Source organism: Amphimedon queenslandica, unplaced genomic scaffold, assembly GCF_000090795.2.
Source record: "Amphimedon queenslandica unplaced genomic scaffold, v1.1 AMPQUscaffold_13380, whole genome shotgun sequence".
Taxonomy (NCBI): domain Eukaryota; kingdom Metazoa; phylum Porifera; class Demospongiae; order Haplosclerida; family Niphatidae; genus Amphimedon; species Amphimedon queenslandica.
The window spans coordinates 42,909-59,151 of NW_003546384.1; the positions used below are offsets into that span (position 1 = coordinate 42,909).

A 16,243-nucleotide genomic window follows, 5' to 3' on the forward strand; every position below is an offset into this window, starting at 1 on the left:
CCCCCCCCCCACCTCTAGTAGGTCTGACTGTTCTGGACTGGACTCAGGATCAAGTTTAAAGTTGGTTGAGTGTGAGGTAGAATGAGAGTTATTAATGTATAATTATGCATGTTTATAATGTATTTTATGCATGTATAATATAATCCACATATTCTGCTCTCTCCCTCCACCCCCCCTCTAGTAGGTCCAGCTGACTGTTCTGGACTGGACCCTGGTAAGGATTGATTGCATGTTTTCTGTTATTACATGTAATGGGATGAATAGTAGTAAAATGAGCCAATGGTTTAAAATTTTGAATAAAAAATAAATAAAAACAATAAAAAATAACAATAATAATCTAATTAGAATTAATTAATTAAGAAGTAGGTGCGGTTAGTGGAATTATAACTACACCCCCAATTGAGTGAGCTTACAACCACACCCCCTGGCCCTGCTAATGAAGATGGGCGTGGCTGCTGTCCATTAGTATTATAGCTGGAGAATGGCATTAATAGGTCTGTACTGTCAGGAATGGGAAAGAATCAACATTAAACCTCCAGGTCAGATTTGCTGGAATGGCATAAGCATGCAATGTAGTTTGTACAGGATTAACCAACGAGGTAATTTCTGAGCATGCGCACTAAAATTAGTTATTGTGGTAGGTGGCGGAAGTAAAATTTCTGGAATGTACTAGTAGGCGTGGTTCATAGGCTATGAATAATAATTGACTCATTTAATCATATCAATCATCTCAAGTCATTCTATTCACAGCTATCTCAGCTGGTCAATCTCTATCTCTTCATCTCTCTCTTTCCCAGTTTTTTAATTTCCATCAGTCTCTACTCGTAGAGACTGAGCATTGCTGATACTACACACTCTTTCTGGAGGATATATCGCGCCATGGGTTGCTGCTCCAGTAACGACTCTGCCACTTCTAACAAGTACAAGGCGAAGAATTCCTCTGACGGCCCTGGTTTCTCTGGCCCTGGCTCCATGGGCCCCCCACGACAGTCCTACCCGGCCGGACCTCCTGGAGACTTCTCAAGACAGGGAAGCTTTGGTAGAACGCACAACACTGGGTTAGGTGAGCCTGTGGGAGATCATGGAGACAGATCTACTTTCATTACTATTATTATTATTATTATTAAAGATTTGTCATTTCAAAGCCTTGTCTCAAATTAGCTACTTTTGGAGATGAGTGATTACAAAGAAAGAGCAAAGATGCCTAGCTGCCTGGAAAAATAAACTCTACAGTGTCCTTTTTTGATAAACATTTAGGGCCATCAAAGCATTTATGACCATTTATGCCAATTTTACATTGCCATAATTCTAATTCTCGTTTCTTTACTATAAAATCCTTCTCTAGGTTACAGTGGTAACCAAACTGCCTCTCCACCAAGAGGTCCTGTGTATATAGCGCTATTCGACTACGATCAAAGAACCAGCGAAGACTTATCTTTCAGGAAAGGAGAAAGACTAGAAATACTTAATGATCAAGATGGCGATTGGTGGCAGGCCAAATCGTTGGATACTGGTAAAGAAGGATACATCCCTAGCAACTATGTGGCAGAGTACAAGACAATCCAAGCAGAAGAGTAAGACATTTGATACCCCTTACTCCTCCTTCCTCCTCCTCCTCCCTTTTCTCATTGAAATGACATATATGTACATGTACACGTACATATGTGCGTGTGTTCACTATCCACAACATGTATCAAGTGTTTTTATGTCAAGGTAGCTTAATGAATGATGCAAGGTGTATAATATGCACATTTAGTGAATTCTGATTATCTTGTGCCCCTGTTTTATTCATGCCTACATGATGTGATCCACAAGGCTAAAGCGTTAAACTGATGATAAATGGCATCATTCCCTTTCATCTCTCCTCTCAATGTTTTGCTCATTCCACATGTCCTCCCACTCCTGCCCTTTCTCCTCTCTCCTCTGTCATTCCCAGAGCCATTTTGATAGCCTGTGTGGATAATTGGTAGACTCATTTACAGACACTCTTGTCAGGACATTCCTTCTGTGGTAGTGTTATAGAATATACTGTAACACTATCATGTATTTGTATACATACTCTACTTAATATGGAGGGACTGACATTGGAGGGAAGAGAGAGTGAGGGAGAGAGAAAGGAGAATGTTATTAGCTTGAGCTGGCTTGCACTACAGTAGGAGTAGTGGATGTTAGCCTCTGATCCAGGAAGGCTTCTATGTACAAACACTAAAATAAAGGCATCACATATATTTTAGTTATTTCTGGTCCGCTGCATTCCTCTGGCACTTCTCCATCACGGATTAATGTGGTCATGAACGTGTATGTGCATATGTGTCTGTCTGATATAATGTGTTTATGTGTAATAATAGAGCTCTTTATTAGTTTACCCCCTCTCTCTCTCTTATATCTATCTATGGTAACTGTAACTATACATGGTTATCATCACAAGTCTAACTGATTCATTCCAGAAATACCTGCATGTCTATAATGTGCATGTACATGTACATGTACATGCACATGTAACGATAAAAGGTGTATAGTATTACATGTATAAGTGTAACTTGATGGCTATATAATTGAATTAGAATTGTAATGTCTTCTGCATGCATGTACATGTATATATTCATGTGATGTTCATGTGTGTAGCTAATGTAGGGAATGGGTTGATTCATTGGAAAGGTTTAGGAAATATCGTGGATTCCTTTCGAATTCCTTTGCCACATATTATTAATTAACCCATTTATGTTAATTGACCCACTTAGCTTTGAAATATTTTAAGAATGCGGTCAACTTTTTAGATAAAGAGAGAGAGAGAAAACAGACATATACCATATTTAAAGTAGCTGTATTTCTTTGCTAATTTAGTTATCAGTTAATTAATTAATGATTTAAATCCATGATCTAATATGACACCAACAGATGGAATGCAGTAGATTATGTAATACTGTATGTCACTGCATTAATATAATCATTATATATTATTATTCACATATTACGTCACATGTTCATACTTCCTTACACACACCAATATCAATAGCAAATTCACTAAATGATATCTGTCTACTATTCTCATTAAACTGTCATGATGGTTAAGATGACACACACATGTCCAGACACTAATCATGATGATGATGCTAATTTGTACAGTACATGTGTAATTGCTCTCATGCCCTCTGGAATGATTATACACATAATGTGACGTAGTAATATAATAATCTGCATTGTGTTTGTATGTGGACACTTATTAATTAGAGTCATGTGTGTTTGTACTGTAGAAAGACATAATAGAAAATACAGGGCATTAGATAAGGAAGAGGAGGGAAAGGATGGAGAGAAAGAGGGGAGAGGGAGAGAGAGAGGGGAGAGGGAGAGAGAGGAGTCTGTACTTCATTTCACATCTCTACCTTAATACGTCAAACAACTGACCCTCACTTTCTTGTTTGCTGTATGTTTTAGTTTACCAAAACACAAAAACACATTCACACAGAGTGAGAGTATATACCCCTAACTGTGTATTTAAGTATAAAATAGGTACATATAGACTTTTACATTCACAATATTATACTTTTTGTAAATGACGTTTTCTGTTTTATTATTTATTATTTTTGTTGTCATTATTCAATGCCAGTAAACTGGGAATAATTGGCTGTGTATCCAATGATGGAATTGCTTCATTGGAATATCTCCTCTCTAAGGAGCAGCTGAAATAAGTAGAAAGATAGGAAGAGAGTTACATAATGAAGGAAGAATGATAGAGGAAGAGAGAGAAAGGGAGGGAAAAGGAGAAGGAGGGAAAAGGGAGGGAAAGGGAACAATTGAAATAAAAGAAAGGTGTAGATGCATGTTAAGGAACAACTTTATAATGTGTCCATAATTTTGATTAATTATGATACAGTGTCTTAAGTGAGCTGGAACAGGAATTTGAACTGTATGTGTACATGTACATGTACTTGTACATACATTGTAGCTGTACACTGTACATATGACGTACACATACATGTTACGTGCGATTGTGTGTGTCCATACGTAGAATATGTAATTGGAATGAGGAGTAGGGTAGTATTTCATTTTGCCTTGAAGGTATGCTCAAATTAATTATGCTTTAAATATATCACATTTTACTATCTTAGTGTACAAGTAATTGGTTCAATAGCTTTGTATGAACTTGTGCAAAGTGCTACATATCATGTGTTATATCATGATATGTAATGATGATTGAGTGAGAAAGTTTGTTTGTTCTACTATTAGTATTGATACCATACACTCCTACTCATGTGTATGTTAATAACTTAAATATTTCTGTCTACCAAAAGTCTGACACTTCCTGTCTCTGTTATATCTTACCTAATTCCTTCTTTCTCTGTCTCCCTCTCTCTCTCCCTCTCTCCCCAGTTGGTATTTTGGCCCCATTAAGAGAGCAGAGGCTGAGAAGTTACTAAGAGCAACGACAATGAGAGGAACTTTCCTTGTCCGTGAGTCGGAGAGCAAACCTGGCGACTACTCTCTCTCAATACAGGACATTGAAACCGTCAAGCATTACCGTATCAGGAAACTTGACGAGGGAGGGTTCTTCATAACGCGACGTGCAGTCTTCAATACCCTCAAGGAACTGGTCGAGTACTATATGAAGGACTCTGACGGCCTTTGCTGCATGCTCCGTTCCGCCTGCACTCAGATTGAGAAACCTCAGATTGACCTCTCGCACAAGGTATGTATATGTACTAGCAGTGCACTGATATGGTATGGTACATATGTACTAGTATGTACTGGCAGTGGGATTTACTGTACATGTATGTGTGTTGCTGTTTTAGAATACTGTAGGGCGCCTTTTTAGGGCTGTATATTTTCCGATTTTTTAAAAAGATTTGTGAAAATTACTTATGCGAAAATCAACTTAATACAGTACAAGATGGCAGACAGCATGAATTCGTTAAAAATAAATCCGCAAAATCTATAGCCCTTGAAAAAAGGTGCCCTATGGTACTTTTATGAATAAATTGATTGTTAACTTGTACATGCAATTGTACAAAGACGCATGTATAAATTTTGATTGTTTTAAGTTGTGACATTTTCTTTAATGTGTGGTACGTATAGTGTATGCTTATTACGAATGACAGCATCTTGTTGGTGTAAAGTGATCGTTAGTGGTCACTTGCTCTGTTTCAATTTACTCGTGTTAAGCATATGTTGATAGTATGTCCAGCCACTTGTGTGTTAGATTGAAAGGGGATTCTCTATTGTATTTTAATTGTATTTTTATACAGAATTTTCCACAGGATTTTGGCATAGCTTCTTACAAGACCCTGTACTATAGTACAGGGTCTTGTACATGGTCTTGGGCCAAATTTTGCCAAAAATGAAAAGTTGATAATTCTCAATTTTTATAACATTCCCTGATACATATACATGTTCTTATGTTGTGTAGAAAGTTTGAACTGATTCCGATCAAAATTGGATTTTTAATGAATTTTTAAAGTTGCTCCAAAATCGGGTCAAAGTCCCTGTACTATAGTACATTATAGTACATGGTTTGGGGCCAAATTTTGCCAAAAATGAAAAGTAGAGAATTCTCAATTTTTATAACATTCCCTGATACATATACATGTTCTTATGTTGTGTGGAAAGTTTGAGCTCATTCCGATTAAAATTGGATTTTTTACATATTTTTTAATTTGCTCCAAAATCGGGTTAAAAGTCCCTGTACTATAGTACATGGTCTCAGGTCAAATTTTGCCAAAAATGACTAGGAAAGAATTTTCCATTTTTATAATTTTTTCTGATATATGCATGTTCTTATGTTGTGTAGAAAGTTTAAACTGATTCCGATCAATTTTGGATTTTTTATGAATTTTAAAAGTTGCTCCAAAAGCCATGTACTGTATTGTAGTGCTTGTCAGCTCACAAAGCTCATGCTGTTTAGCTCACTTAGCATGCTTTGTGAGAAAGAAAGAAACCACGCTATATTTTTATTTTTATTTTATTTTGTTTGTTTTTAGGTAAAGGATATGTGGGAGATCCCAAGAGAGTCTATTACTCTCCTCCGTCTTCTTGGCACTGGTCAGTTTGGAGAAGTATACGAGGGTCTTTGGAACAACACCACTCCAGTGGCCGTCAAAACCCTCAAAACTGGTACCATGCAGCCGCAGGCGTTCCTCGAGGAGGCTCACATTATGAAGAAACTCCGTCATCCAAAACTCATTCAGTTGTACGCCGTCTGCACTAAAGAGGATCCGATTTATATAATAACAGAGCTTATGCCCAAGGGAGCTTTACTTAGCTTCCTCCAGTCCTCGGAGGGTAGGCGCCTACAGCTTCCGCAACTAATAGACATGGCCGCTCAAATAGCGGCTGGAATGGCTTATCTAGAGATGCACAACTACATTCATCGGGACTTGGCCGCCCGTAACATTCTCGTTGGCGAGAACAACATTTGCAAAGTTGCGGATTTTGGTCTCGCCCGACTCATTGCTGACGACGAGTACAATGCCCACGAGGGGGCGAAATTCCCAATAAAATGGACGGCCCCCGAGGCCGCCCTGTACAATCGGTTTAGTATCAAATCCGACGTCTGGTCCTTCGGAGTTTTATTGACTGAGCTGGTCACGTACGGTCGTATACCCTACCCTGGTATGTCAAACGCCGAAGTCCTCCAACAGTTAGAGCGAGGGTACCGGATGCCATGTCCGCCTAACACGCACGAATCTTTATATCAGATAATGTTGGACTGCTGGAAGAGGAACCCAGCTGATAGACCGACTTTTGAGGCTCTTCAATGGAGACTGGAGGACTTCTTTGTCATGGACGGATCCCAGTATCATCATGCTGCCGAACTTTAGAGACTGGGTGGGCGGAGTCATGGGTGTGCCTTTTGACGAAACTTTTTGTGAGTGTGTTCAGATTAACTTTTCTATTCTTTCCTTTTCCCTAGTTCTTGACTTTCTCTCTCCCTCTCTCTCTCTCTCTCTCTTTTTCTTTCTTTTCAATTTCTTGCAATAAAATGGTCTTCTATTATTATTATTAATTATTAATTTTATTATCATTATTATGTCAATTCAGTCACAATCAATGCTAAAGAATTATTAATATTATCATCAATTTATTATTATTATTTATCATTATTATTATTATTATTGTTATTATTATTATTATTATTGTTGTTGTTATTATTATTATTGTTGTTGTTGTAGTTAAATTTTGTGAGTGTGGGATTGTGTCAGGACTTTGTAGGTGCTACAGTAACTGCCTTGTAAGAGAAATTATTGTTTTAATTATATTATTATTAACATTATTATCATTATTCACTTTTTAAACTTTTGTTTTAAAAATAAAGATTTGCAAATCATCATCATCACCTCTATTTATGCGAATGGCGTGATTTTAATTTTAAATTCTAAAATTAGAATAATCCTTCAGTAAGAGTACATGCGGTATTTCTACCTAATTGGCCTCCTTGTTTCGAGGGGAGAAGACGACGCGATTGATTCCTAGAGGGAGGGCTGGAAGAGAAGACGCCTTTACTTACCAAATATAGTCCACTACTATCTCTGGGTCTCTGCCATGGGTTGTAAAGGTAGCAAAACGAGCGGGGATAATGCCGTGAGAGCGAAAGAAGTGACGGACGGGAAAGGGATCCCTTACCAAACCCAAGCGAACCAGTTGTCCCCACAGGGGCATGGTGGCTTCGTACAGGATCCTAGATTCCAGGGAAAGTAAGGAAAAGGAGGGAGAGAGGAGGCGGCTTGCTTTATGAGCCTTGCAAGAAAGAAAGAGAGAATTATATATATATATCCTTGAAAGAAAAACCAGTCAAAGACTGTGAAATTTAATTTTTGTTTGTCTTCTTCCTTCCAGCATTCCCCAGCCTCAGCCTACGAGGATTGAGCAAGAACCTAATTATCCTGTCTATGTTGGAAAGTACGACTATGATAGCAGAACTGATGACGATCTCTCATTTAAGAAAGGTACATCTACATGTACATTTAGATGTACATGTACTGGATAGAAGTTGCTGCATATACTGTATAGTTTGTACTAAAGCGATGGAGTTTAGACAGATTATGATTCTAGAAACAGACAGGTGATAGTATTATAATAGAAATGGGCTAGGGTATGTGTACCGTTTTCTAAACTGTCCTTTCTGTGAAATTGAAATCCTCCAGCTATACAGAAATTGTTTGAGATTCCAGTCTATATTATGCACATGTTAATTCACACAACGCTAGTGAGCGTGTTACTTTTCATCTCTCTCTCTCTCTCTCTCTCTCTCTCTCTCTCTCTCTCTCTCTCTCTCTCTCTCTCTCTCTCTCTCTCCCTCTCTCTCTCTCTCTCTCTCCCTCTCTCTTTCTCTCCTCAGGTAATCTTCTATATATTATCAGCACTGATGAAGGAGACTGGTGGTTTGCTCGCAGTAAAGACACTGGCAAAGAAGGCTACATCCCTAGCAATTACGTAGCTGAGTATAAGAGTTTAGACGCCGAAGAGTAAGCTCTTCTTTTTTTCCCTTCCCTCCTCCTCCTCCTCCCTCTCTCTTTTAAACACAAACAATTACTTGGTTGCTCGTTTAGTGTCTTTCCCTCTCATACAAACATAAACCAACTGTTGTGTGTATCTCGATAATGTCAAGTCAACTTCCTAAAATACCTCTCATTGTGTATATAAATGTCTGTGAGCCTTTTCCATTAAGCTTCACAGAACAGGACAGGAAAGAGAGTTTGACATTTATCCCATTGTGGCTCTCCTGTCCTTGTCTTTCTCTTGTATTTCTACAATGTCCCTAATGTGTTTAGACATTATTTTCTTTTACTGTGTGCCTTTTAATCAGTTTTGTTTGTATTGTAACTTTGTCTTTCACTAGCACTGTGTTGTGATATCCATTCATTCTACCTTTGATGGAATCTTTCTTTAATACAATCTTTATATATATTTTAATTCTCTATCCTCACTCATTCCTTCTCTCTCTCTCTCCCTCTCTCTCTCAGCCTTTACATCCGGATACATGTACATCTACAAATGGTGACGGGTAGAGTTACCATATTTATTTTAATTGCTATCATATCTGATGTTTATACAGTTTGTCTTCAAAAAGAAACTTCATTGTGTATCCATTTTGCCTTAAACCAACTGTTCCGTGCATGCTCACACATACATGTATTACTGAAGCACCCACTTCTAACATTATTGAAGTTTCTCTTCACACAGAACATGTACTTTCAGATTGCAGTAATAACATGTTATATTGTGTATTTTTGTGTAATGGAATCTCAAAACATTTCATGATTGATTGCCTCCATTACTGGTGTGTATTGGCCCGTGTTAATAATCAAATGTGATTTTATTGATAGCCTTTATGCTTCATTAGTGACTAAGAGACTATGTCCCTGGGATAGTAGTATATAAAGCATAAATTGGATGTCACCACATTGCTCTCATCCATTAAGTACATGTACATGTACATGTTATCCTTTTAATTGTTAAATCCTAATTTGGTATTATAGTCTATTAACGATTAATGGTGTACTTGTAAATGAACCATTTCCAGTGTGTCTCTGATGCATGTACATGTACATATGTATTACATGTGTACATGTAAATGAGTGAGCCAGCTAACACATTATACATTGTGTGTACATGTACATGTACATCAAGTTTGTTAATATCAAGTAAGCTCTTGTTAATACTCAAGTGACCTTACTTGTAGTTCAAATATATGACAGTTGTTGGTACAGGCATTCTTCAGTGTAAATATGATAGTATTGTGCTAGTATTGTACTTTCTGTGATCTAATGGCAATTAGTCACTAGTTGTCTGCATAGCTGGGACAGTCTCCTATTGATGTATCATAGAGACCAGATGACAATATAAAGTATCTACAGTACATGTACATGTACATGTATATAGACTTACTGAAATTGGAGGCTAATTGTGCCCACATGTATATGGTCCAGCACTTGAAATCTAAGCAGTTTGTATGTAAATGTATATTTGTAATTTACTTTAAAGTTCTGCCTTAATAAATATTCTTAAAATTAAATATGTTAATAATTATTATTATTATGACCCTTTTGATGATGTGATCTCATCTAGCCTAGCTTTCTGTACTCCTATGTAGTTGGGGATTTGTTTGTAAAGAGTGATGTCATTTGGCTGCTAAGAGAGCTTCTTCATATCCTCTACAGTCCTGCCTGTCTGATGATGTACTGTAGTCTGAAATCTCTCAATGGCCTAATGGGAGGATGTATTTACTTTGCTGTCTGAGAGGGTGTCTACTGCTGGTCTGCTTCTTAAAATTAAATGACCTTCTCTGCTAGCACTTGTATTGCATTGTATGGTGTAAACACTGTCTACTACTTAGACCTATGTTTCAGTTACTTAGCTGTCTTCTAATTCTTATTTAATTCCTAAATGTGTCCATAATTGATTCCATGAGAGCCTGTACTAGTGCATCACAGTGCTATCATCTCTCCCCCCCCTCTCTCTCTCTCTCCTCTCTTTCCCCCCTCTCTCTCTCTCTCTGTTTTGTAACTCATTCACTATTCAGTCAATAGCTTGTTATTGTTCTTTCATTGCTTTTCATTACAATAGCACATGTTAGGAACATGCTACTTAAATACCTACCCATACATACATACACAAAATGAGATGATGCTATACATTATACTCAATGAATTTACTATTTGTGTGTGTGTGTGTGTTGCTAGTATGAACATCTCATTTGTGGATTGTTTTTGTCTTTTCTTGTGTACTCAATTCCTGTTTATAGTTATTGAAGTAGATATGTGTGTGTCTGTGTGTCCATATGTTTTTCATTGTCTTTTTTTGGCTTTACCTTTGCTTGTGTGTATACATTTATTATTTTCTCTTTTATATAATATTTCTCTTGAAATTCTCTTTCTTTATTCCTCTCTTTCTCTCTTTATTGGTGTCTCTGTTGTGTGTTTTGTCAACCATGAGAGCTGTTGCTTGTTTTGACATTAACTGCTTTAGTTTTTGGTTGTTTTATGAATGACAGCATCTACTGTTCCTTTATCACTCTGTTTATCAATGTACATGCACCATGTAATCCACCTAGCGTACATGTATTATTATGCAGTCCCAATGGCTTTATTTTCATTCAAATGTACTAAATTTAACCATTGCATAATGATGACTACGATGATAATGTGCTAAATTTAGTACACTTAATATGTTACTATTATTAGTAACACTCCCTTTATTCTTATTAGTAGCAGTACTAGTACTAGTAACTTGACTCTTTCTTCTTTTCTATTGCACGTACTTCCTTTCCATCATTGCTTCTCCTGCTCTCCTTCATTTCTTTTCTTTCTTGCCACAGGTGGTATTTTGGCAAACTGAAAAGAAATGAGGCGGAGAAGCAACTGATGATGCCGTACAACGATTACGCCTCTTACCTCGTACGCGACAGCGAGACCACACCTGGGGACTTCTCCCTCTCCGTGCGTGACACCAACCGTGTGAGACACTACAAGATTCGTCGACTGGACGATGGGTCGTTTTTTGTGACGAGGCGCGTTCAGTTTGCGACGATACCGGAGCTAATTATGTTCTACCAGAGACAGGCAGACGGGCTTTGTACGATACTCAAGACTCCGTGTCGGGCGGTCGAAAAGCCGCAGACAGCTGGTCTCTCACGACAGGCCAACGAGGAGTGGGAGATTGATCGGCAACAGGTTAAGCTTTTGAGGCGGCTGGGGGCAGGGCAGTTTGGGGAGGTGTGGGAAGGACTTTGGAATGGGACGACACAAGTCGCAGTGAAGACTTTGAAAACTGGTACAATGTCGCCTCAAGAGTTTTTGCAAGAGGCTGCCCTCATGAAGCGACTTAGACACCCGAAACTGATCCAATTGTACGCCGTGTGTACCAAACAAGACCCAATCTTTATAATTACCGAGCTAATGAAGCATGGGAGTCTACTGGACTATCTGAGAGCTGACGGTCGCTCACTCCAACAAGCTCAACTGATAGACATGTGTGCACAAGTTGCTGCCGGAATGGCTTACCTTGAGCAGCAGAATTACATACACAGAGATCTTGCTGCTCGTAATATTTTAGTCGGAGAGCACCTCATATGTAAAGTGGCCGACTTTGGTCTGGCCCGTGTTATAGACGAGGATATATACGAAGCACACACTGGAGCAAAGTTCCCCATCAAATGGACTGCACCAGAAGCAGCAATGTACAATAGATTCACCATAAAAGCTGACGTATGGTCCTTTGGTATAGTCCTGTACGAGGTAATAACATACGGGCGATTCCCCTATCCTGGTATGACTAATGCTGAAGTTCTTGAGAAGCTACCCCAGGGATATAGAATGGGTTGTCCTACCAGTTGTCCTAAGGAGCTTCATGACGTGATGCTGGAGTGCTGGAGAGAAGATCCTTCGAATAGACCAACTTTTGAGTCTCTCCAATGGCGTCTTGAAGAGTTCTACACCTCAACTGAGGGGGGCTATCGGGAGCCAGAGCCTTGAATAACGAATGGAGACTTTTCCTTAATCAATATCATCTAATCTTCTACCCACCCTCTCTCTCTTTTTCTCTACTAGCTGTGTGTACCAAACTCATTTCTATTACAAATTAGATTTATTATTACCATATCCTATTGCTATACCTTGTGACCTCTAAGTCTGTGTATTTCATTGTGTTAGAATCTGTGTGTGTGTGTTGGATTATGAATATTAATTCATGTAACTTTATCAAAAGAGACAGATTTATATATTTGATATTATTATTATTTATTGTATTCATAGTTCTGTATGTTTCTCATGTACATTCATTTCATAAATGTGTGTACATCTATTTTTTAATACCATTTCCTCTCTCTCACTATTTTCTCTAAAGTAAACAATACTATATTCAGCTGCCTCCTTTCCTCATTGATTTGTGGTCTCAATCTATTTTAAACATTAGTTCTATATTTAGTAACACTGATGTGTCCTTATATGGCTGTTGGTTTGTTATGATATGTAAACTGCATAGCAGTGATAGTGTTAATAGCCCATACCTCTCCCACTTACTACTCTCACTATATAGGCACATACATGTACATGTATACATGTATGTTCACATGCATCTTCCTTCTACTACCTTTCTCTGTATATTCTTTACAATAATACATAGATGTAACCGTTCTATTCTTTATTTCTTTTCTTTCCTCTCTTTCTTTCTCTCTCTCTCTCTCCAGGTGGTACTTTGGTAAAATCAAGAGAGTGGACGCAGAGAAGCTCCTACAGCTGCCAATAAATGAAGTTGGAGCTTACCTCATTCGTGACAGTGAGACAAACCCTGGAGACTACTCTCTCTCGATACGTGACCTCGAGAGAGTCCGCCACTATAAGATAAAGCGTCTTGACAACGGGACGTTCTTCATCACCCGCAAAGCAACCTTCAACACTATATCTGAGCTAGTCTCTTATTATCAGAGGCAAGCTGACGGCCTCTGTAGTCATCTCGTGAAACCCTGCATAGAACCCGAGAAACCACAGACTGCCGGTCTCTCCCACGCTGCTAACGAGGATTGGGAGATAGACAGACGCACTATACAAATGAAGAGACGATTGGGGGCAGGGCAGTTTGGGGAGGTGTGGGAAGGGCTTTGGAACGGGACGACACAAGTCGCCGTGAAGACCCTGAAACCAGGCACAATGTCACCTCAAGAGTTCTTACAAGAGGCGGGGCTTATGAAGAAACTCCGTCATCCGAAACTGATCCAGTTGTACGCCGTTTGTACAGAGGAAGAACCAATTTATATTATCACGGAGTTAATGAAACATGGAGCTCTACTGGACTACCTTCGTGGGGACGGTCGTTCTCTCCAACAAGCTCAACTGATAGACATGTGTGCACAAGTTGCTGCTGGAATGGCTTACCTCGAGCAGCAGAATTACATACACAGAGATCTTGCTGCTCGTAATATTTTAGTCGGAGAGCATCTCATATGTAAAGTGGCCGACTTTGGTCTGGCCCGTGTTATAGACGAGGATATATACGAAGCACACACTGGAGCAAAGTTCCCCATCAAATGGACCGCACCAGAAGCAGCAATGTACAATAGATTCACCATAAAAGCTGACGTATGGTCCTTTGGTATAGTCCTGTACGAGGTAATAACATACGGGCGGTTCCCTTATCCTGGTATGACTAATGCTCAGACCTTGGAGGCCATCCAGCAAGGTTACCGTATGCCGCCCCCACAGAACTGCCCTGACAAGTTATACAGCGTCATGTTGGACTGCTGGAGGGAAGAGCCCGAGACACGTCCCACTTTTGAGACACTACAGTGGCAACTCGAAGAGTTCTATTCGACAGATGATGGCGGATACAGAGACCCAGAGCAGCAGCCGTTTCGCTAGCCACACCTCTTTTTCTCGGCTATTTATTCTTCTACTCCTCCCTCCCTCCATTGCATGTAACTATATATTTTTTGTGAGTCTGGTTAATTAACTACTGGTTAATTAACTACCATTTACCTACTATACTATTACTACTTATTATAATAATTGTTGTTTTTTTGTTATTATTATTATTATTATTATTATTATTATTATTATTTCATGTGACTTATTTATAATAATTATTATTATATTATACAGGTCAATGACAGGACATGTGATAGCTGTTACTAATTATTATTATTATTATTATTATTGATTATCATTGATTATTATTATTATTATTATTATTTTATACTTGTATGTGTGCGTATTTGTATCTCAAATATTTTTGTTTTGTTTTCTTTTGGTAATAATATTAGTTGTCTTAATTATAGTATTTTTATTATAATTTCTTTTTTAATTTTTACTTAAATTGCTGTTGACCATTGCCTCACAGGTGGGACTTCCCTTAAATGATCCCGCCTAATGAGGTATTGAGGTAAAGAAATTAAATTCACTGAGCTCAATCAGCTCATGATATTATTATATTCCTCCCTTCCAAAAGCTAAAGAAGATGAGCATTAAACTCCGTGATGTGAATGGGATTCCACTTAATCTTGGCTTAGATCCAGACTGGATAGCTTCAATTCCAGACTTTCCTGTCTCTCCTGGTGACCTCTATGTCGCCACTTATCCAAAATCCGGCACAACTTGGGTCCAGCAGATTATGTCTCTCGTACAGAAAGGAGGAGAAAAGGAGACTCATCTTCTTTTTGACGTACCTTGGCTGGAATTTATGGGAAAAGACCGTGCACTTGTAAGTTTAGATCTATGCTCGGCTTATTGCATTATTTTGGATCTTCAAAGGCCTCCTTCATAGCAAATTATTTTTGTAAGCAATGACATTTTTCCAGCTATTCTATGAAGCTTGTTCACACTTTAATTTACACCTAAAGGTGCAAACAAGCTAATTTTGCGTAGCTTTACAATGAGGACGCATATGCTGTATGCATAAAAAATTATGAAAACATGTACAGAGAATTTGGCCCTATTTTTAAGCAGTTTTAAAAATTTGTAAAAGTTACAATAGTATAATCTCTTCCTAGGCTCTTTCACCTCCTCGTACTCTAAAGTGTCATTTACCATATCACATGATGCCTGGAAGAGACCCTGCTAACTCCACTGGCAAGTATATCTATGTAGCACGCAATCCTAAAGATGTAGCTGTGTCCTTTTACTATCACACAAAGCGTCTCTTACCTTATGAATTTACTGGTGACTGGGATTGCTTTTTTGAATGTTTTATGAAAGGAGAAGTCGACTTTGGATCTTGGTTTGATCACATCCTTGACTGGTGGAAGCACAAAGGTTCTATGCTAAAAAATTTAGAGCTATGTTTAAACTTTTGTTATTTTTCATAGATGCTGAGAATATTTTGTTCTTAAAGTATGAAGATTTAAAGAAGGATTTGTCTGGATCAGTGAAGACCATAGCCCAATTCATGGGGTATAGTCTTGACGATGCAACAATTGAGAAGATAACTAGACAGAGTACATTCGATAGTATGAAAGACGACCCACTGGCCACTTATGATAAAGTACCAGATGTACAGAAAGTTCTAGCTAGTGATGCAACACCTTTCATACGTAAAGGAATTATAGGTGATTGGAAGAATCATTTCAGTCCTGAGCAGTCAGCAAGGTTTGATGCTGAATATACCAAAAGAATGTCAGGAACTGACTTAGAATTTGACTTTGAATAATGATCATAATTCCAGATATCTTTATATTTTTAGAATTTGCTAAATTGCTACTATACTATATACAAATGCTGTGTTCAGTTTTGGACTCAAAAAATCATTTTTTACAATTAAA

At 38.2% G+C, this 16,243-nt stretch overlaps 3 protein-coding genes across 5 annotated transcripts; all 3 read left to right on the forward strand.

Annotated features, from left to right (window-relative positions):
• The first annotated feature begins 696 nt into the window (after positions 1 to 696).
• On the forward strand, positions 697 to 7,282 carry LOC100640289 (tyrosine-protein kinase SRK2-like). Its single transcript, XM_011405935.2, has 4 exons — positions 697 to 1,063; positions 1,346 to 1,574; positions 4,372 to 4,687; positions 5,976 to 7,282. The coding sequence occupies exons 1-4, from the start codon at positions 880 to 882 to the stop codon at positions 6,813 to 6,815; spliced, it is 1,569 nt and encodes a 522-aa protein (XP_011404237.1). The 5' UTR covers positions 697 to 879; the 3' UTR covers positions 6,816 to 7,282.
• Positions 7,283 to 7,389: 107 nt separating this feature from the next.
• Positions 7,390 to 14,713, forward strand: LOC100640416 (tyrosine-protein kinase-like). 3 transcript variants are annotated; one of them, XM_019997199.1, is made up of 5 exons: positions 7,390 to 7,688; positions 7,831 to 7,940; positions 8,333 to 8,459; positions 11,312 to 12,238; positions 14,108 to 14,713. In XM_019997199.1, exons 1-5 carry the CDS (start codon positions 7,537 to 7,539, stop codon positions 14,346 to 14,348), a joined length of 1,557 nt encoding a protein of 518 aa, XP_019852758.1. In that variant the 5' UTR covers positions 7,390 to 7,536; the 3' UTR covers positions 14,349 to 14,713. The 3 variants fall into 3 exon arrangements, with proteins under 3 accessions (XP_019852758.1, XP_019852759.1, XP_003386983.1); XM_019997200.1 differs by lacking the exon at positions 14,108 to 14,713 and having other exon boundaries at positions 11,312 to 12,972; XM_003386935.3 differs by lacking the exon at positions 11,312 to 12,238 and having other exon boundaries at positions 7,391 to 7,688; positions 13,181 to 14,713.
• A 67-nt stretch (positions 14,714 to 14,780) lies between these two features.
• On the forward strand, positions 14,781 to 16,243 carry LOC100640543 (sulfotransferase 1C2A-like). Its single transcript, XM_019997201.1, has 4 exons — positions 14,781 to 14,868; positions 14,935 to 15,186; positions 15,476 to 15,737; positions 15,791 to 16,243. The coding sequence occupies exons 2-4, from the start codon at positions 14,944 to 14,946 to the stop codon at positions 16,129 to 16,131; spliced, it is 846 nt and encodes a 281-aa protein (XP_019852760.1). The 5' UTR covers positions 14,781 to 14,868; positions 14,935 to 14,943; the 3' UTR covers positions 16,132 to 16,243.